Genomic DNA, 21,545 nt, shown 5'->3' on the forward strand with positions numbered 1-21,545 from the left:
CTGAACACAGTATTTGAGGTGCAGCCCCACCAGTGCTGAGTACAGGGGAATAATCACCTCCCTAGTCCTGCTGGCCACACTATTGCAGGTACAACCCAGGATGCTGTTGGCCTTCTTGGTCACCCGGGCACACTGCTGGCTCATGTTTAGCCAGCTGTTAACCAATACCCCAAGGTCCTTTTCCACCAGGCATCTTTCTGGCTGCTCTTCCCCAAGCCTTGTGGGGTTGTTGTGACCCCAGTAGTGTTTTGTGGGTTGTTGTGACACAAGTGCAGGACTGGGCACTTCTCCTTGTTGAACCTCATACAACCAGCCTTGGCCCATCAATCCAGCCTGTCCAGACCCCTCTTCAAGAGCTTTTCTGCCCTCAAGCAGATCAACACTTCTGCCCAGTTGGTGTCATCTGCAAACTTACTAAGTGTGCTCTCAACCCCTTCGTCCTGATCATTGACGAAGATATTAAACAGAACTGGCCCTAGTTCTGAGCCCTGGGGAACACCACTTGTGATCAGGCACCAGCTGGATGTAACGCCATTCACAACCACTCTTTGGTTCAGCCATCCAGACAGTTTTTTACCCAGCGAAGAGTACACCTGTCCAAGCCATGAACAGCCAGTTTCTCCAGGGGAGTGCTGTGGGAGACGGTGTCAAAGGATTTACTAAGGTCCAGGTAGGCAACATCCACAGCCTTTCCCTCATCCACTAAGCAAGTCACCTTGTTGTAGAACATCAGGTTCATCAAGCAGGACCTGCCCTTCAAGAACCCATTCTGTGTAGGCCTGATCACCTGGTTATCCTGCACATGCTGCATGAACCCATTCAGGATGATCTGCTCCATAACCTTCCCTGACAGCCCTGTAGTTCCCTGGATCCTCTCTCCTGCCCTTTTTGTAGATGGGCATCACATTGGCTAATGTCTAGTCTTTTGGGACATCCCTACTGAGCCAGGATTGTTGATAAATGATGGAGATCAGCTTGGTGAGCTCCTCTGCCAGCTCCTTCAGCAGCCTCTGGTGAATCCCATCTGGTCCTGTAGACTTCTGCATGTCTAAGTGGAGCAGCAATTCACAAACCGTTTCTTTCTGGACTGTGGGGGCTTCATTCTGCTCCTCCTCATCCCTGTCTTCCAGCTCAGGGCACTGAGTACCCAGAGGGAAGCTGGTCTTGCTATTAAAGACTGAGGCAAAGAAAGCATTAAGTACATCAGTCTTTTCATCATCCTTTGTGGCAATGTTCCCAGTCACATGCAATAAAGTATGCAGATTCTCCTTGGGCCTCCTTTTGTTTCTAACATATTTGTAAAAATATTTTTTCTTATCTTTTGCAGCAGGGGCCAGCCTGAGTTCTAGCTGGGCTTTTGCCTCTCTAATCTTCACCCTGCATAACCTTGTGAGATCCTTGTAGTCCTCCAGAGCTGCCTGCACCTTCCAAAGGCTGTAAACTCTCCTTTTTTCCCTGAGTTCCTGCCTGGTCTTCCCTGCCGGCTTGTCTTTTGGCACATGGGGATGGCCTGCTCCCGTGCTGGGCTCCTTCTTGAAGAATGTCCAGCTTTCCGGGATCCCTCGGCCCTTCAGAGCTATTTCCCAAGGGACTCTGTCAACAAGGCTCTTTAACAGGCCAAAGTCGTCCCTTCAGAAGTCCAAGGCAGCGGTTCTGCTGATCCCACCCCTGACATTAATTCTCCGAGAATGGAAAAGTCCATCATCTCATGATGACTATGCCCAAGACATCCTGTGACCACCACATCACCCACCAGTCCTTCCCTGTTTGCAAACTGCAGGCCCAGCGGGGCACCTCCCCTGTGGGCTCACAGCCCAGCTGTGGCGGGCAGGTATCGTCCACACGCTGCAGGAACCTCCCAGGCCGTTTCCTGGCCGCGGTTGAATTCCAGCAGACACCTGGTGGGTTGAAGTCCCCCACAAGAACAAGGGCTAGTGATTGCAAGACTTCTCCCAGCTGCTTGTAGAATGTTCCATCTCCCTCTTTCATCCTGGTTGGGTGGTCTAGAACAGACTCCCACTAGGATATCTGCCTTGTTGGCCCTCCCCTTGATTCTTACCCATAAACACTCAACCCTATTGTAACCATCATTAAGCTCTAGGCAGTTGAAACACTCCCTGACATACAAAGCTATCCCATAACATAATTAAATTAAATTTAACATAATTAAATTTGAAGAGAATTGAGTAAAGAATGGCAGTTTAGAATGATTTAATATAATGAACTGAATCTGTAGCTAGAATACCGTGGTTTATATGAAAACAATAAATATTTTTAACATTTTCTCCTTTATTTGTTTACCTGAAATCAGAACCTAATGTTGGCAATTCCCTTTAGAATAAGAAGTAATTACTTAAGATGCAGTCATCTTAATTTGAAATCGATTAAAGCCAACTCATCGAACAGAAATAAATCAGTACAACGGCCAGTAGCTCTCACCTCACAAAACCAGCGTGTGGCGCTGTCTCCTCTAAAAAACCAGCTCCGGGCTCCGCAAAGCTGGTCTTCCAAAAAGCTCGTTTTCAGAGTGTCAGACTGATGAAGCATAGGCAGGAAAATAATCCCTGTATTTTTAGCAAAGGACTAAAACGCTGCACTTGCAATGATTTGTTGGTACTAATTCTACTACTCCTAATACTAAAAGATTATTTACTATCATTTCTTGACAAAGAAAAAATAATCAGCGAGCAATACACATGAATGTGTCTGTATGTCTATTTATGTGGTTATGGACCATAAGTTTCTTTAAAGATTCGTTGGAGTGCATATATAATTTATTTCCAAATTTCTATATTCTGTAACCAACTTATTAAACTCTCCAAAATGAGTGTATTTACAAACTTGTGTATCTTGTCTTTCAGTCTGTCGGGTATGTAGCCCATAGTTGGCTTTAATTGCCTACTAAATTCTTGAGCTACCGAGCCTGTTTCTTAATCTCCATGTAAGGGAGTGGGACCTGTGTGAATACAGTTTTACTGGAACCGAACAGCCAGTCTTTTGTGTGCTAACCAAGTCAGCCCTCACTAAAAAGGAATTCACAGACCATGCTGATGATCTCTGTAACCATGACCTTTCAAACAAAAGCAAATGAGTAAACTGTGTATTCACAAACTTTTTAATTATTAAGAGCTCTATGCCCTTTGCTTCCAGACTTTATAAAAGAAAAGAAACAGGATTCATACCCTTATACTTAAAGCTGAGGCTTATGATACACAATATAAATTGCATTAGTACTAAGATGGAGGGGGAAAATCTACAGAACCATCTGCCCTTTCTAGATTTGCATCTGATTTACAGGTAGTTACATATTTTTTAGGCAGTTATTATCTGCCAAAATATGGCAAAAGTTGAAAGCAATTAGTATACTTGTAAACACTATGAATCAATGAAGGAATTTTCTTTTCCTGACTCAGGGCAAAAAGTTGCAGAATTCTTATGCAGAATGAGAAAACCTCAAGGCTTAAGAAAACCTATTTGAAAGTCAGTCAGCTAGAAACTGGGAAGCCCTGAACTTAATACTGAGGCCTGAGTGGGCTCACCACTATTTGTCACAGTATTGCTAGGACTGTCCATTTATTTCTGAGTTGTTCTATAATGTGGTGGTTTTTTCTTTTTAAATATGGTGATGCTGGATTTTAGGTAAACTGGTTCTCTAGCAGTGAGAAATCAGAGTTGGGAACAGCATTTCTGAGCCACTTATGACCTATGCTTATTCTGTAGGTAGTCACTCCAGCTGCAAAGATGAGGAAGAGTTCTGGAGGTGTAGCTGAGACAGACTTTCTTGCCTAACCAGAGCATTTCCAAAATAGCCGGCAGAGTACGCTTACACAGTGCAAGCAGCAAGGCGAGTCCTGTGCCAGGATGTGGCAGGTTACCTTGTCTTCTGGCAGCTGTGCTCCCTCAAGCATCCAAGGGCACAAACTGTCATCTCAATTTGTTAACATTTGCAGGAGTGAATCTAGCCTACTGGCTTCTTTCAAGTGAAGATTTCTGGTCAGCTGACAAGAGAAACTGTAAGCTGCAAAGCAATATCTAAACTAAAATTTGTCTGGCTTCTTATTATATTTGTACATTAGCGATACTTGTGACAAGAACTCTCTTCTCTTTTTAACATGTGTCTTTTGTGGTAAGATAGTAAAATTATACCTAGAATCTAAATCTAGAATTTAATTGCTGATTTATCAGTTTGGATGTAGCAAATCTTTTTATACTTTGATTTTCTGATATATGTGGGTGTACAGAAGATGTATGCATGTAGTCTGGTAAGAATAACGACATTGGGGAATATGCTTTATTTCACATCTGTGCACATAAGAACATCCATAAAGAGAGGAATTACAGTCATGCAAAATTAGCACAAGCCAGACTGGTCGAAGACCTTGCTATCTTCTGATGAGATTTTAGGTGAGTTTCCTAATGAGCACTTAAATTATGCTAAGACTTGTTCCAGTAAAGAGGATTCTTACAGCGTGTTTAATATAGAATTTGATAGCCACATTAAACTACTACTTATAGTCATAACTAATCTAGTATTAACTCCTAGAACGGCCTAAAGACTACTTATTTCAGCTCAATCCAACCATGGGATTTTCCAGTTCAGGACGCTCAATCCACAGGCTCCAGTGAGAAATACACACATGCTCTCTCTCGCCGCACATATTTGCCGCGGGAGGAGTCCATATAGTGTGCGCAGAGAGGAATGTAGCCCGTAACCTCTGTGCTACATACTGTGGCGTGCACTCCCAGCCCTGGGACTGAAGGCGCGGGGAGGGAGAGAGAGGATGTTAGGCTGATGTATACTCTATGGTAGCCATTTTAAAGCTCAAGGCGCTGTTTTAATTTTGCAGATATTACCCAGAGGTATTTGGACTAATGACTTGTAGATTTTCATTTTTAAATAACTCTTCAGAGGAGCCTTTATGGGTTTCACCTTGGGACAAATGCTCACCACAGCGTTTCTCTGTAAGAAACACCGAGTTTCATAAATTTCCATGCATTCTCGCCTCCCCATCCTTTTATTAAAAAAAAAAAAGAAAAAAAAAAAGAAAATAAAAGAGGAAATAAAAGAGATTAAAGCAGACAAGGCTTTAAGGACCGGGCCCTTAGCAGGGCTGCTGATACACAAAGCCGCGGGCTGGCTGCGCCGGTGCCCTCCGGCAGCGCAGAGGCCGGCCCGGCGGTGTGGCAGGGCTGACCAGGCCGCCACGCCCGACCCGGCCCAGGCAGCGGGCCGTGCCCGACACCGCCGCCTGCCAGCCCCCGCCAGCGGCCGGGCAGCGGCAGCCGGGCGGGTCGGCCGCGGGCCGCCGGCGACCAGCTCCGCGGCAGCGGGGCGGGACACGCTCCGCGCCCGCCCCGGGTGCGAGGACGGGGCGAGCGGCTCGGCGGCCCGCTGCCCGCCCCGCTGCCCCACAGGTGGCGGCGTGCGGCGAGGGCCCCGGCGGCTACCCCGGCGGGCCGACCTTCCCGCGGCCGCACGGCCCGCCCGCCCCGCCACTGGCGCTCGGCGCAGCCAATGGCGCGGCCGCTGTCAGCCTCGGCCCGCCCGCTGCCGGCGGGGGAGGGCTGTGGGCCGGGGCGGGGGTGAGGAGAGTTGAATGATTGAACTTTCTTGTGTAGTTTCTGCGGCGAGGAGGTGCCTGCCCCCAGCGCAGCCCGGCACCAGCCCGCCGAGCAGGAGGGTACCCCGGCGCCTGCCGCCCCCCGCAGCGCCCGGCCGCCCCTCTGCCCTCCTCTCCCGCAGAGCGATGGTGCGGAGGGCGCCCGGCGCGTCCCTCGCCCTGCTCCTCTGGGTAACGGCCGCCTGCGGCAGCCCCGCCGGGCCGGGGGCCGCCGCCCGCAGGCAGGACGAGGCTTTCTCCACTGCCAGATGCACCTCCAGGTGCCTGAGCCTCCAGATCACCCGCATCTCCGCCTTCTTCAAGCATTTCCAGGTAGGGGCATGGCGCCGCGCAGGGGCGCCCCGCCGCCGGCCCGTTGCCGCCGCGCGGCCCGCCAGGCGGCTGGGTGTCCCTCGGCACCGGCGCGGCCGCCGCGGGGAGCGGGCCGGGAGGGGCGGCCGGGGCCGCAGCGCCTCTCGGCAAACTTGGGGTCCGTTTCCCCGAGGGACGGCGGGCTCGCCGCGAGTTCCGCCGCCCGCGCCTGGAGGCGACGGACAGGTGGGCACAGCCCCGCGGCGGCGCCGAGACCCGCCGGTGCGTGTGGGTGCCGGCCGGGCGCCCTGCGGGGCTGGTCGCCGGGAGGAGGTGGCGGATCGCGGGGCTCCCGGCGCGCCGCGTCCCGCCGAACGCCTGTCAGCCGCTCGCTGCCCGGCGGGGCGAGGCGGGGGCACCGCTCTGCCCCGGCTCCTCGCAGGTGCTTGGCGTGCCCGGCCTCTGCCTCCGGCGCGGCGGGACGGCCCCGGCCGCTGCCTCCGGTGATGTCCGCGGCCGCGGGGCGGGCGGAGCGGTCGCGGCGCGGTGCTACCGGGCCGGGGGTGCGCTTGTCCGTCCGAGCGGCGGGCGGTGCTGGGGCGATCCGGCGGGGCCCCGCCTGCCTGCGGGCCGGGCGAGGCGTTCGTTGCGCCCCGCCGCCCGCGGGTGGTTCGCTTCTCCAGCCTGGTGGGAAAGTTTGAGCGGATTTTTTTAAGAGCGACGGTCGGGACCGTGTAATACTTGCTTCCGACCTCCTGGAAGGTGAAGGTGGGGGTGACGCTTTTCTGAAGCAGAGGGGCACATCTCTGGCTAACGGGAGTGGGAAAATGGGGAGGAAATGGGGGGACATCTGCGGCGTATAACATGAAATAAAGGAGAGTGAGCCCCGAAAGCGAGAGCGCTGGAAGCGGCGCGGGAGGGGGTGGAACAGCAGCGGGTGTCTGCCCGTCCTTTCCCGTCTTCCAGTTAGAGACGCACCTTTCCCTTCTCCCATCCCCACCTGTTCTACATTGTGCGAGCCTTAAACCGAGTCGACTCCTTCCGAACGATGGAAACCTTCCTGAACCGCCAGCCCTTCTCCCTCCCAGGCCCCCTTCTGGAGGGGCGGGAGGCGGCCACCTCAACCCTCGGGGACGGCACGGCTCTGCGGCGCGCAGGGTACCTGCGGGGACCGCGCCGCCTGCTCGCCCGGTGCTTTGCTGCCGGTTCGGAGCTGGAGCCGCTCGGGCCGGCGTTTCGGGTACAGCAGCGTTCAGGGCTAAGGCGTTGCCGCAAAAGGCGGGTTTGAGAGATATTTGAGGATAACCCGATTTAAAAAAAAAAAAAAGAGGAAAAAAAAAGGGATCGGTGTGTGGAAGGAAAGCTGTACGTGTTCGTTTCAGCGGCGGCAGGAAGGTGTAGGGTGCCCATAACCGAATTTGTGCTACGGGGCCGGGGGACGCGCCCCGAGGGTGAGGGTGCCCTGCCCGCCCCGGCGCTGCCCGGGGCCCGCGGCGGCGGAGTGCTGGCTGTCAGCGGGGCCTGCGCTTCGCGGGGTGGCTTGGAAGGGGGGTCCCCGTTAAAATAGTTGATTATCTTGGAGAGGGATTACTGTTTTTGATTGCGTTGTCAGGCGGTTGTAATTTACTTGTTTTACAGTTTCAGTGGCTAAAGAGGCAGTTTAGATCAAGCCAATTCCTAGTGAAAGGCTTTTTTTGTGTTTTCTTGGCAAGATTTCTTTTCCCGACCTAAAACTGCTGACAGAATGCACATTGCCAAACAATAGTGATTACATTTTAATTAGCCAGGGTGAAATAAGCGGCAAATTACTCGGTTAGGACTTGATAACTGGCAGTTTTTTTTGTAATCAGTTGAGAATCTCGGAGTTTTAACCCCAACCTACTGAAGCACAAGGTAATTTATCTAAATTACCAGGGATTAAACTCCTGCTAGACATGAAACGACTGTAATGTTTTGAAGATAAAGTGCTGTCGTTTATAAAAGTTAAGCTTTCCATTGTCTTTTAATGAGGGAAAGGAGGAGAGTTTGAGAGTACAGCAAGCCTCCAGTGTTCTCGCAGGAGACTGATAACACAGAGCCGACTGTAGGACATGCAGGTCTGGGTCATATTATGGCCCATGAAGGCATATTGTAGCCCATGAAGGTTAAAGAATACGATGCTACTGTCATCCCCCTCTCTTCTCCCTCCATCTACCCCCCGCCCCCCCCCCCCCCCCCCCCCATCTCAACTGGTAGCAGTTTCTGGAGTTCTTTTCATTTCAGAGATGTCCACTTATCTTGTAATCTGATTCAGCCTTTGAAGCGAACTAAATACTAGCTCATCCCACCCTAGCAGGGAGGAACTCTAGTGTCTCCTCAATAGGACAGGAATTGAAAGAAGACTGACCCACTCATTTCCCAGATGTGCCTTAGGTACAGCTTTAGTGGTGGGGGTCAGGAATACAACAGCTGGATGCTTCATGGGAGGTGGCCTCCACGATGCTTCAGAGAGACTTCATTTCATATAGCGCATGGTACTAAAACCACATCGCTAACAACCTTTTGGAGGGAATGAGTTGGTGTGAACAAGACATCGAGATTACTTGTATATCTGCTGGCTGCCTTGGTTGAATGCCAACTGATATTTTTCAAATTTCTAAAAGCTTACAAGAGACATACATTTTCCCCCACAGAGAATTTTCACCCATTTTTCTTTACTGGCCCTATTTGTGGAAGGGTCAAGAGAGTTTTTTGTTATATAAAAAAATAAATCTATTTGTTAATTTACATTTAGGAAGCAGTTCTAAGCCTATTGTAAAGGTGCATTCTCAGTAGGAAATTATTTGAACTGATGCACAGGTCAAAGATGCACAGGTCAAATAATTCAATCCCCCCCATGTTACCTATTGATGGGGGCTAGAAGAAGAGTTAGTCACCTAAATCAAAAGTCTGTGATCTTCAGAATTCCTGTTGAAGAGGCACAGATGCCTGCTTTTTGCTATAAAATTCCCATGGCCTGGTTTTTTGGTTTTTTTTTTTTTTTTCCAGTTTTGGGAGTAGTGAGGAGTTCTAGGTAGAGGTTACACCAGAAGACATTTGGGATCAATGTAAGTTATTGCATCACATGAATCTTACAGCTCAGTGAAACTTGCACATTTTATATTTATCTGTGGCCTATCTACAGGCTGGGAAATCGCATACAGAACATGCTGGCACAAAGTACTTTAATAAAAAAAGCAAACAAACAAAAAAATGTAAGCAGAGTGGTTCATAGTGGTTTCTTCTTTTATATAACAGCATATTAATTACATAGTCATCCACAGTAGAGAATCATGTTTTAATCTATGAATGGAGTACAATGTGCAGCGTGAGCTTTAGCTTACTTTGGACTTTTGCAGATGAGAGAAAACATTTTTTTTCCCAACTGTGTAACTTGGGGCACTGGAGAGCAGTGAATGAAGCATTCATTGCCCTGTGACCATAAAGAGTAGGGCAAAGAGAACATGTCTCTCTAGCCTCATATTTAGGGTGTTGAGACTGGGGGTTTACAATGTCTGTTGTGTAACATGTATGAGGCAGTAACTGGAGCATTCACTGGAACCCGTCTGTGCTCCTGGGTGACTGCATTGATGAGTAGAGTAGAATTGTTACTGCTGTGCTTTGTTTCTGGCCAAATTCTCTGTAAATCACCTGAACAGGGGAGGATGGTGAGAGTGTTCGTCCAGTAGTGAAGAACATGACAGTCAACTGGCCTGCCTGCAGTGGAGAAGATGTAGATTTGAACCTGACAGTCCTGTATCATAATCAGTGTTGTACCCATTGAGCTGTTGTCTGAAAGAGAATGCTTGTTGTGTTAGTAAGTGGCCCTCATCAGATGGGAAGGACTGTTCCTTGTCTAGTATGGAATAAAAGGAGGGGGTGAGGTGCCTGGCTCCACAGGACTGTGAATCCTGTGTGGAGGAAAGCACGGTGTTTTAGACACTAAGCCTGTAAAGAAGAGTGATGTCGTTGGATACGTTCTTCCATTCTTTCCCTCAATGTTTCCTTATTAAGGCAGTTCCTTTCCCCGTGTTTTAGCTGCTATACAGGAAGGGAAAGTTAGGAATTCTAACGTGATGTATCCAAAGCTTATTTGTGAATCTAGTTTTGTAGTAACCTATTACAGTAGGTAAAACCTTCATGAAGATAAGGTCACAGTTACTGCACAAGTTCTTGTATGCCTGAAAATTTATGGATATAAATAGGGACCTCGTATAGCTAGCTGGAAAAGAGGCTTGAATACTCAGATTAGTTTAGCTAGGGCTTTTCTGTATAACCACCCCGTTCTAGTGGAGTGAGACTAAATTCCTTGCATTGCTCTCTATGGGCATACCCTTTCCCATCTGCGGTATTAGTTGAGGATGAACTTCTTCCATTTTGGGGGAGCAGGCATGGCAGTGACCTTTAGTGTTCTGTTTTCGAGGTGAGTGAAGGTTTGGATTTTAACCTCTACTGCCAGCCGTCTGAGCCGTGTGTAAAGCACATAGGCATAAAAATGTTGTGGGTAGCAAGCAGTGTTTACTCAGTCCTGTGAACTCATGGATCTTTTGTCTTAGTTGCCATCTGTTACAGACCTCTCAAGTGTCTTCCTGCTTAATATGTTAAACTTGACAAGTTAGCTAAGGTAGAGGACGTGTCAATCTTATTCGCTGGGTTAAAAAGCTGAGAGGGTAGTAGAACATTCCACAGGATGGCAGACTGGTGGCAGCAAGAGTTTGGGAGTAGCTGCCAGTCAAACTGACTGGCTGTATTTGTGGTATGGAGTCACAGGAACAGAGGCAGGCCACAGCCACAAGCTCACAGAGCCACAGACTAGTTGAGGCTGGACAGCACCTTTTGGCAACCTGTTGTAGTGTTCAGCCACCCTCAGGCTAAAAGGAAACACTTTCTTAGGTTCCTGTGTTTCAGGTCTTACCCATTGCCTCTTGTCCTGTTACTGGGCACCACTGAGAAAAGTCTGGCTCCCAAGTATTTACAAGCATTGATGAGAACCCCTTGAGCCTTTTCTATTCCAGGCTATACAATCCTAGTTCTCTCAGCCTATTCTCATGTGAAATCCCTTTGCTGGATTCGCTCCACTAAGTCCTTGTCTCTCTGTGTCATGGGGAGCCCAACGCTGGACCTAGCACTCCAAATGTGGAGGAGTGACTAGAACAGAATAGAGGAGTAGTATATTTTAGAAGTGTAGTGCCTGCTAAGTGTCGGTGCTCACTTCTAAATTAATTTTTGCTATTTGTATTTTTTTACGTTTGTAAGAAATACAAATACATTGCACATTTATATATATTTGGAAGACATTTATATATGACTATATATGATGGTTAGTGCATTCAAAACAAAATGCTAATGCTAAATCAAATCAGATTTTCCCCCTATATTTTTAGATATCAGTATCTCTCACCGAAGTTTTAATTTTTTTCTTGTTTGTTTGTCTTCAGTAGTAAATTAAATTTTAGCAAATCCATTTCTTTATTCTTAAGAGGGAAGTCCAGGTGTGTTGGGATGTATACGTGTAGTGTGATCCAGAATTGTGATTGCTGCTTGAATAGGTGTATGAGAGATTGCTTAAACTCATTAAGATAGGTACCATTTAAAAATGTGCCAGCAACAGTGCGGGTGATTTGGTCATATAGGAGTTCTGTATTCATATTCTAACTTATTTGAATAGTGGATGAGTTACAGTTAAGTTTTTGATACAGCACAGACATCCCTCAAGTGGTAAGCCAGTTTGGTGATATATGAAGGGAAATTATTGAGATATTTGCCCTTGTAAGTGTGATTTAAGATAAATCTAAAGGAATGTACTAAGAATTAGTACTTAGGAATTAGTACTAAGCGAGATCAGCTAAGGCAATTGTTTTTCAAGGGATGGAAAAATACTGTTTTAAGCTAATAGATCTATATGTTGTATGATGGTTAATAGCTGAAAGAGGGAACAATAAGGCTTTCAAAGTTTGTTATATTGAATGCCTGATAACTATATGGTGGTAGGAGAATATTTTCACTGTTACAGATGGACAGTTGCCTGTCAGGACAACTTGAATTTCTGATAAAAACTAGGAATTCTTTTAAATAAATAATAAAAGGCTCTTAGATTTTATATCGGCAAACAAATAGTGTGCAAGTGATTACCTCTAGATACCAAATACCTGATTTTACGTACAAGTCAGGCAGCTAGTTGTCTAAATGCCAGCACATCTGCCTTCAGATTGCTTGTAACTCTGAAGTGACTGCACCTGCAAAAATCTACAATTGATTCCAGATGGGAAAGCAGTAGGCCAGGCTGAAAGCCTACGGTGCATCTGCCTCTGTGCTCTGCTGTAGAGAAGATGGAGATCATAAAGAAAGCTTTTATTGCAACTGTCTTGAATAATTCTGAAACTTTAAGTTACTTCTCATAAAATCTTTTGAAAATACATGTACTTTGTAATGAGATGTAGTAGATATGTAGGGTGTTATTCCCAGAATGTTTCAGTTCCATGGATAGGCTGCCCCGGCACTGGGTTTGCTCAGATCTTTTGGGACATGTTCATAATCTTTTCTACATCTTACTACTTAGGAAATGCGTGCCATCTGCTTGTGTTACCATTTTGGTACTCCTCTCCTTTCCAAAAATAGTCCGTGCGTTAAATAATTCTGACTTTCGTGTGTCTCATAAAGCACACTGCTGTTAATTTCTTTCCATAGACAAGTTTGCACATTTGTTATTATTTATGATTTTCTCAAAACTTGTTTAAATTCCCAATCATTCTTCTTTCATTGTTCATGTGGCGTACGATCTGGGTAATTAATCTGACATTTGGTGTGCTGTTATTGAGATTTGCTGTTGTGAGCAAGAGGTGCACAGACCTTCTAACCTGATCTTATGTAAAAACTTTGAAGACAAAAGGTTTGTTTTGAATTGTGATGGTTCTGTTTAGTGAAAACACCTGCATTATTTACTATATTGTGGAACTGAGCCACAGTTAGTCTTTGCAGTTGTATCCTTGTCTGGTATGAACCTCCCTGATTTCAGTGGGAGTTATGTTCACTTTCTTATAAACAAACCCAAATCTCTTTGGCATCAGTGAAGGCTTGCACAGCTGATACGAGTACAGAGGTTACAGAGCCTGGTCATTGCTTTCTAGTGGTTTTGATTACGCGAATTTGGGACCTTAACCTTGACCATTCCTTTCCCAAATTAGAATGTTTGGCAGTACCTCAAATGTAAATTTGTAAATACAGATCAAATTAACTGTATGAAAATAAAAGTGAATGGTGAGAAATTGTATTGAAGAAGAGTTGCCAAGATACTTCTCTCATGTTTTGCTTGTGGATGCTTAAATATTAGAAAAAAATTTCTTTGTTATCTTGTGCTTGTTCATAAATTTAAAATTGCTGTCAATTTGCTAAATGTGCCTGATATCAAATGCAATAAAACTAATAGAAATGTTACTAATATACTTTGAGACAGACATTTTATGTACAGAAAATATTGGCAACACATACTTCTAATGTCACAGGCATGTGTTGGGGAGAGGGAGGACAAGTTACTTTTGAAAAGCATTAGAAAACTTTTGAAAGAAAAACCACTGGGTGTTCTCAGATGTAAATCTTTTTTTCCATTCAAACATATATCCACTTACTACAGAGTGAAAGGTTATAAACTAGGTAGTGTTCATATTAAAAATGTTAAAACATTATTCATTGTCTGCATATGGATTATCTCTGTGATTAACTAGTGCTCTGAACTGTATTTAAATGTGTTTGGTTTAGTAAGTGGCCTATAAGGAAAAAACCCACCCCAGTACATTTCTGAGACAGCTTGAAAACCAGACTGATTTCCCAGATGCCGAACACTTGTAATTTTGCAAAGGGCAAACTTCTTAAGACTTGAGTGCTGATTTTATGTGTGTCTACAAATGAAGATTATTATTCACAAGCTGGTCTACATCTCCATTGACTATTCTGTTTGAATTTTTGCTTTCTGTGATTATCTGGATTTCAGCACATATCCAGCTTCTGTAAATGGAAGAAGAAAGTGCTGTTATTTAGCATCCATATTTTTAAAGATCAAAAATATCATTAATGATAGAGTATCAAGAATATGATACAGAAGAAAGGCACATTCGTGTTGATGTTAAGTAGTCAGTGCCTAGCAAATTTAAACCTTGCACCCAAAAAGCACTTGCCTGGGAGTTTACACCAAGAATCTTCATTTTTTGACCCTTCCCACAACTGAGCCTTATAAGGCCTTATATTTCAAAAACCTTTGAAGTCCATGAAAAGCCTTCTTTTGATTTCAGCTGGATCAGGTCCATGTATGAACACTAGGTCCATGCAGCCTTTGTCAACAAAGAAGAGTGCTGTGAACTTGGTATCCCAACTCCAGTTGTATCTCTTTTATAGTCTTTTAATGGCCAAGGGATCACAGGACATGAAGGTGGAGAACTGGGGGTGTTGAAAGGTAAGAGGACCCTTTAAACTTGGAAGTAGAGTACTGTTCCTTTCATCTGTGTGTAAAAAGAACCACACGTTCATTTCCATCCACTGAAAAGAGTATCAGATATATCCAGGTTTGGGGAACAACCCCAGCCCAAAGTTTTTATCAAATTTCCCTTGACTTCTGTGGACCATATTTTCACCATTGTGTCTTTAGACTGTTAAAGAGGTATGACATCAAAGTTATTTAAAAATATAGTGCAGGAAAATACATACATCTTTCACCAGAAAAAAACACCAACCCTTTATGGACACTGCATGTTTTGTTTTTTCTTGGTCTGTATGTTCATTATGTTCCTTTAAAATAAAAGTGAATTGACTCAGATTTGCAAAGGCATGACTCCCCAGGTAAGCAGCTGAGATTCCTGAGGAAGACGTGCCTCCAGAAAGTGCAGGAGAAGCAAAAGAGGAGATGGAGAGTCTCAGAAGGGAGAAAGCTGGAGATAGGTGAACTCCAGCAGAGGCACACAATGCTGGGAAGAGAAATTAACAAGGAGTAGAGGGGTTCCCAGGTTTTACTGTAACACAATTAATTGAAACAAAGGCTGGAAACAGAGAACAGATACAACTGGTATAGGATGAGTTGTTTGTAAATATTTTTTATTTCTGTGCTTTCTCAGCTGCATGGAGTTTTACTTGGTTTAAAAAGTTTTTTTTTTTTTTCTGTTTTGTAGTTCAGTAAAAATGTGGTTTGAAAATCCTTTTGTCTTCATTGGAAAGTCCAGTTACAGGTAAAACTTCCAAGAAAATTCAGCACAAAATTCTAGCTGATTTGTGGTCCTGTCATTTATACCAGTGTTGGTGAATAAACATTAAGTTTGTTCTAGACCAAGGGTGGTCGAGGGGTCCAGGTAATGATGCTGACCTATGGCTGACTTCTTTTCAGCTAGTTTTCATTCATTTCTTTACTAAAAGTAACTTGGGATTCTGGATGCAGTTTATGGGCTGAGTGTGTCCTTGTTGTGGCAGCTTGTTCTTCACTTCTGTCTTTCCTAAAGACTTTGTCTGCTTTGATGGACTGTGAGAAAAGAGGAAAAGGCTACTTTGGTTTTCTGAATTCTGCGCTCCAAACATTATGAATTTACTCTCTGAAGAGTTTTCAACCAGAAATATGTTCTGTTGATGGCAGCCTGCTCTCTTGAGTCAGTACTGTGATTGACTTACATGTATTCTGAATTAAATAATAATCCCAATTCTTCAGGAAAGGCTTTGAACCTTCTTATGCATGTGTTCTGTGTGTTTTCAGAAGTGCTGGATGTAATGTAGTGCACATATATAGTAGAGATTAGTCATGTGATGAGAGAAGAGTCGTACGTGTGTTTTATTCCCATACAGTAGTGAAAGTGAAGTGGTCTCTCCAGGCAGTATGTATGCTGGGCACCATCTACTACAAGGAACTTGTCTTTCAAGTTGGAAGTTTGATGAAGTGTTGCCGCTGTAATTTCTCAAGTGGTCACAACTCAAACTACAAACCTAGCCGAGGTAGCAAAGACTTTGTCTGTCTTCTGCCTGTGAGGATTGCAATCCAGCTGCCATGGATCCTGTAATAAGATAATATGAGGGAAATAATAAGATTGCTTCAGAACAAATGTCTTCCGTCTGGAAAGCCAGAAATTGGCAATGGTGAAGACTGGGTGAGAATAATGTAGTCATTTAATCCAGTGGAAACACAGTTCAACCTTCCTTGCCGTTCTTACAAGATTTTACGAGCATAGTTCTGGTTTTCTTTTTTATGGATTACACTTTAGGGGAGTTATCTTCCTATTAACTTAAAAAAACCCCATAACACAAGTAATTGCTGTTCGTGTACATGAACATGGTTTCTCATCTCATGATTTAGGCCATAGATCAGAGGCTATACATCATTTATAGTTAATTGATAAAGCTTTCTAACTGTTAATGATTTCTTTGCACTACTGGAATGCTCTAGTCAGACCTCAGGGCATTTTTGGACTTAGACACAATAAATTCATTTCTTAAACTTACTTGCCAGAAGGCTTTGGGTTTTGTTGGAATTTAGCATATGGATGAACAGATATGTGACACAGCAAATAGTTGAATGCTGGGAAGGGGTGATAACAAAAATATTAATAATGTGTTCTAATGTATGAGAGTTTGTCAGGTTTTTTTTCAGAATCGGTGTTTCTACATAGAAACTAATTCAACAGGGTGTTTTTGTGTTGTGGGTTTTTTTTTTCCCCCTTCCAATTACGTGATGTTAATAGCTTCATTGAAAACAATGAAATTGTATTACTGTGTAACAACAGCTAGACAGTAATGAATTGCGTCATTACCTGCCCCCATTTTTCTTAGTCACAAGAAGCGTATAATATGTTGACATTTGATTTGTATCTAGCAATTTTGGGAAGGGAACTGGAACTAGAAGACCTTGAGGCTTTCTTCTGTTTTGAGATTTCTTTCTATGCCACTGTGTACTGAGAGATCATGACTTAGCCAAGCGTTGGTCAATCTGGATCTGCGGTAGATGGAAGGAACGTTTGTGTTTAGACAAACTGACGCAGAGTTAAAAATCGTCCAATTAACGAGGTGTGTGTCATTGTTCATATAGTACTAAGTAGCAGCTATGGAACATGCTTCTCAGAATAAATAAGGAAGGAAGATGTAGATTTTTGCAGCTAGCAGCTTCTTGTTGGATTTTTGAGATAAAAAGCTGAATAAACAGTGTGAAGGTCACTAAGTTTTTGGTAAATTTAATGCATTTTCTGTCCAGTGTATCTTCATTGACCAAGTGGAGTAGGAATGCATGTTGCACATGCAGCAAATTAGCTCATCTTGTAAGAGACTTAGTTTAATCATAGAACTGCACGCATACACATTTGAGCACTGGACAGCACTAAAGCTGTAATTATGGTGGTGACAAATGTGCAACAGCAAATAATAATTATTTCAAGCCTCCCTCCAGTGTTCAAAACCTTCCCTTTCTTAAGTAGAAAAAAAGAGCAACAATGTGGACTAACCTTGCAAGTTAAAACCTAACCTCAGCCATTTTCCACTTTGTAGAAAGGAATGAACATTTAGGCAGTCAGTATATTCTTTAGGAAACTCTTGTTTTGGGAGTAGATGGTGTGACCCACAGGTAGTTTTAAACACTAAAAAGCTTTACACGATAATGTAATGTAAACGCATGTTGTTTCCTTTAGTTGGAGATCTTTCAGCCTTCTGACCAATACTTAACCATTTTTTCCATTTATATGATTAATCATTTAATACAGGATTTTCCTGGAGTGCTCGTTGCTGGCCTGAGTCTTACATCTCTACAGTTGATAGCAATGTATCCAGCGTTCTCAATGGAAATAAACTTAGGGCAGTGTGAATGTACTGGGAACATCTGTTCAGAATTTACAGATTAAAAAAAAAAATCCCAGTATTCTGTCTAAAGACAATTAACTTGGATTTGTTAAATACTCTATTACTGCATCTTAACATCATCCTTTACAATTCAGAGCAGTAGTACATGATACAGGCCATTAGGACAAAGTAAAAGTGGATTGCCAGTTACTTGCCTGGTGCAAAGCACCTTGATTTTAAATTAAGATATTTTTAGAAGGGATTCTTTTAGATGGAAAGGGAAGGTAGAAGCAATTTTTGATGTAACCAGAGCTGAGTGCTACTAAAGACAGTAAATAAATATAGTTTTTTAAAAATGGGATATTGCCTAGTTACTGATTGTTACTCTGTGTATCCAGGTGTCCTCAGGGATTCCAAAGCATCCCTGTAAGTTTCATCAACAGGCATGGCTCTTAATAATAGGTGCAGATGTCAAATTTTCATGCCCCTAAGATGCTTACTCATACCTAGGAGAACCGTCTGGTATAGATCGAGCCTCAGTCAAGTTGTTTTCATCCATGACCTTCCCACTGAGAAAGCAAATCAGAGCTCCTCAGTCCAATGAAAAAGAAACCCCCGTGAATATTATCAACATATTTTTAGTACCATGACCTGCTTCACTGTCTTTTTAAATTGCTTTACAGAGGTGAGAAGGCTGGTAAAATGGAAGGAAACATTATAATTGGGATAGAATTCCTGGAGCATGCCACCAGTATCTGAGACTTTCCAAAGGCGGAACAACTGAAATACCTGTCAGTTGTGCAAAAATAGATGATTTAGGAAAGAGAAACAAAATTTTAATATAAAAAACTTGCTGATGTTACAAAATGTTGACAGCTGGTATTAACATCAGTTGTCCACATTTATGGGTTTAAGGATACATATTATATTTTTCTTTTGTGGCTGGTAATTTAGATCCAAGATACAAAATAAAATGCTAGGCTTCAGAACTGGTGTGATCCTTGCAGTGGAATTCTATGAAAAATCCATATCCAATTGTTTACTGCAGGCTTTTAAAATACTGTAGCTTGGGTAGGGACTTAGGCTGAGCTTTGACATGTCTCATGTTACAAGCCTCTCAATAACTTCAACACAAATTAACCTGTCTTATTTTTAACTCTTTCACCTGATGCCAGAAAGGTCTGAAACATGACGGACCTGTCGGGAAATGATTGCTCTGTGTAACAGGTATATATAACAGATGTGTTAATGACAAATGCTTCAGTTCTGCCTTGAAGAGAGGTTTATTTTCTTTTTATGGCATGTCTTCATTAGCTAGTTATCAGACTGTATTCTAGAGAGCTGGCACATGAAAGGCTTTTATGTTTGTGGAGAGTTTTATGACTATGTGATGAGGTGACGTAAATCTTCCACTGAAGATTGTTACTGTAGAAAGATTCAGTTAATAGACCTATAGCTCAAACTATATAAGTAGTTTTAGTATGTTACATCTTTCTCAAATAATAGGATTTCATGTTGGTTTCCTCTCCCTCTCAGCTGTCCTTTCACAGTCTTGGGTTGATTGAAGGGTGGTCTAGGAGACTGAACTGCAGCAATTGTCCCATGTGATATATGTTTCTTGTGGCATACAATTCTTAACAAACTTGAAAAAGCTCCAAAGAAAACTGGAAGAAATGGGTTGTATCTATTGTAACCTTCATTAAAAGGCTGGCTCTTCTCTCAGAAATATACTGTCAGTGCTGCAGGGCTGAAGGATCCCAGCTAGGATCATGTCAGCAGGCATGTTAAATTTCAAGTGGAAAGGAAAAAAAACCTCACCCACCTTTCTATATGCTTCTTCACTTGATGCCCGTTTTTCATCCATTGTCAACACAATGTCATTGCAATCTTTGCTGTTCTGGGAGCTGTTGCCATTCCTTAAAATAGGATAGGAATAAAAATGTGGTCTGCACACATATATGAACAGGGTTTGCAGGTCTGGGAGCTGGGGAAGGAGATCAGCACTGAGCTGGTCAGAAGGGGATCGTGACTTACCTGACATATCTGACCAATATGCAACTGGCATCTGCTAGTCTTTTTTGGGTTAATATGGCAGTCCTGTGTGTTGGCTGTCTGCAGAAGTGAGAGCTGCGTTGGGAAGGGACAGGCCCAGGGCCAAACTGATAAGAGCAATGGAGAGAAGAGTGTTAATGTTAACTTGCACAATGTGATTTGTTGTTGGATTGTGCTTTAGAGATGAGACGATAAAGTTGTGGGCTAACTAAACTCTGCCCGTTACATCTTGTCTGTCTTTCTGCATTGTCTGCAGTGAAGGCAGATGTATGGAAAAACTGTAGCAATGAAAATACATCTGGGAAATAGGACTTCTTCCTAAAATTCTGCACTATTTAGTGAAAGCTTTTTTTTTTTTTTGTGTGGCTGACATGTTTCTTTGAACTGGTGCTTTCTGAGTGTATGTAAACAATATTGTGTTGTTTTTTTTCTTCAGGCTGAAGAAAGGCAGTTCGATTTTTGAGTTCAAAGGTAATTTTAGTTTGGACAGATTTTTAATTCCTGAATGACCCCAGAACCCTTTTGCAAATGCTTTTAGGAAGTCCCAGTTCTGGTGAGGTGCACTTCATTGACTGAGCCAGGTTCTCTATGGAAAAAGGGAAAAAATCACCAAAGGCTGTTTTAAGTTGCTGGAGTTCCAAGGAGTTAGTTTTGACAGTTGTTACTTTTGAGAGCTTTGCTATGCGTTTCAATAATTCTTCTAAAATAGGATTTTTGTACAGGAAACTTTACTTATAAATATGAATTGATCTGTGGAACTACCAAGGTGTAATTATAGTCAAATTTGACTCTGTGTTTAATCTGTAGGATCATAATTTGTGCTGTTTTTTGCTGCTTACACTTTCTACATGCTTTTACAATATTAAAAGAACTTGGGATAGTGAAATGGAGTATTTATACTGACAGTGATTTTTAATAAGCTTGTTGCCTTTCAGAGATCAAAGAGGAGAAATTTTATAGTGAAATATCAAGGCAGTTGGAATAAGATAGGACATATATGTTGCAAATATTTTCTGTGGAGAAAGGTACTGCCTGGAATTTATTTATTAGTTTGCTTGTTTTTCTTTTAAAGGGAAACGAGACTGTATGTATCCTTCAGCTTGTGGCGATTATGGCTGCTACTACTGCTTGAAACCTTTAGTATCTCGTAAACTAATAATGCATGCCAAAGAGAAAGGAAATCCATTCCTGAAATTTATCATGTAAATTTCATGCAATTATATCGGAAATAATTAGTATGCTAAGTACTAGAGTGTGAGCATGAAGTTTGATGGTGCCTGATACTGAGTCGTAACATGGGTACTGAAGAGCTGTTGAGTTTTAAGGGCAAATGTGTATACATACTCCTGCCAAAGATGCAAGTGTAGTATATAATGATGTCCCTCCCATACATACCAAAACAGAACAGGAGAAAGTACAGTAAAACATCACAAGGCCTGTACGTATTGTAATGCATTTAGGAGTTTTGTGATCAGAAATGACTCCATGACAGTGCAACCTGCATGGAGTATCCTGTGTTCATATAGTTTATAGTTATAATGGACATTTTAGTTGATCTAAAAATGTGTGGTTGTTTGTTTATGGGGTTTGTTTTGTGGTTTTTTTGTGTGTTCCCCCCCCCCCCCCCCCCCCCCTCCCCTTCTCAATGCTTAGTTCTTAAGTACATGAGACACCAGAACTCTTTAAGTATTTAGCAAGTCCAGAAAGGAATGCTGCCCTGGATGTCCCTGTAACACTGTGGCTTCTAAAGAAAATCTAGTCTAGGAGAAAGCA

The 21,545-nt window shown here is 43.5% G+C and overlaps 1 protein-coding gene across 1 annotated transcript in view; it reads left to right on the plus strand.

The window, feature by feature from the left end:
• Positions 1–5,578: 5,578 nt before the first annotated feature.
• The window catches only part of ANOS1 (anosmin 1), a 140,186-nt gene continuing 124,219 nt past the window's right edge, over positions 5,579–21,545 (plus strand). The window contains exon 1 of the mRNA XM_055702810.1: positions 5,579–5,933. Coding sequence (XP_055558785.1) covers positions 5,598–5,933 — 336 coding nt within the window. The 5' untranslated portion in view covers positions 5,579–5,597. The remainder of the gene's footprint in view (positions 5,934–21,545) is intronic.

The sequence above is a fragment of the Falco cherrug genome, chromosome 2, assembly GCF_023634085.1.
Source record: "Falco cherrug isolate bFalChe1 chromosome 2, bFalChe1.pri, whole genome shotgun sequence".
NCBI classification, from domain to species: Eukaryota; Metazoa; Chordata; class Aves; order Falconiformes; family Falconidae; genus Falco; species Falco cherrug.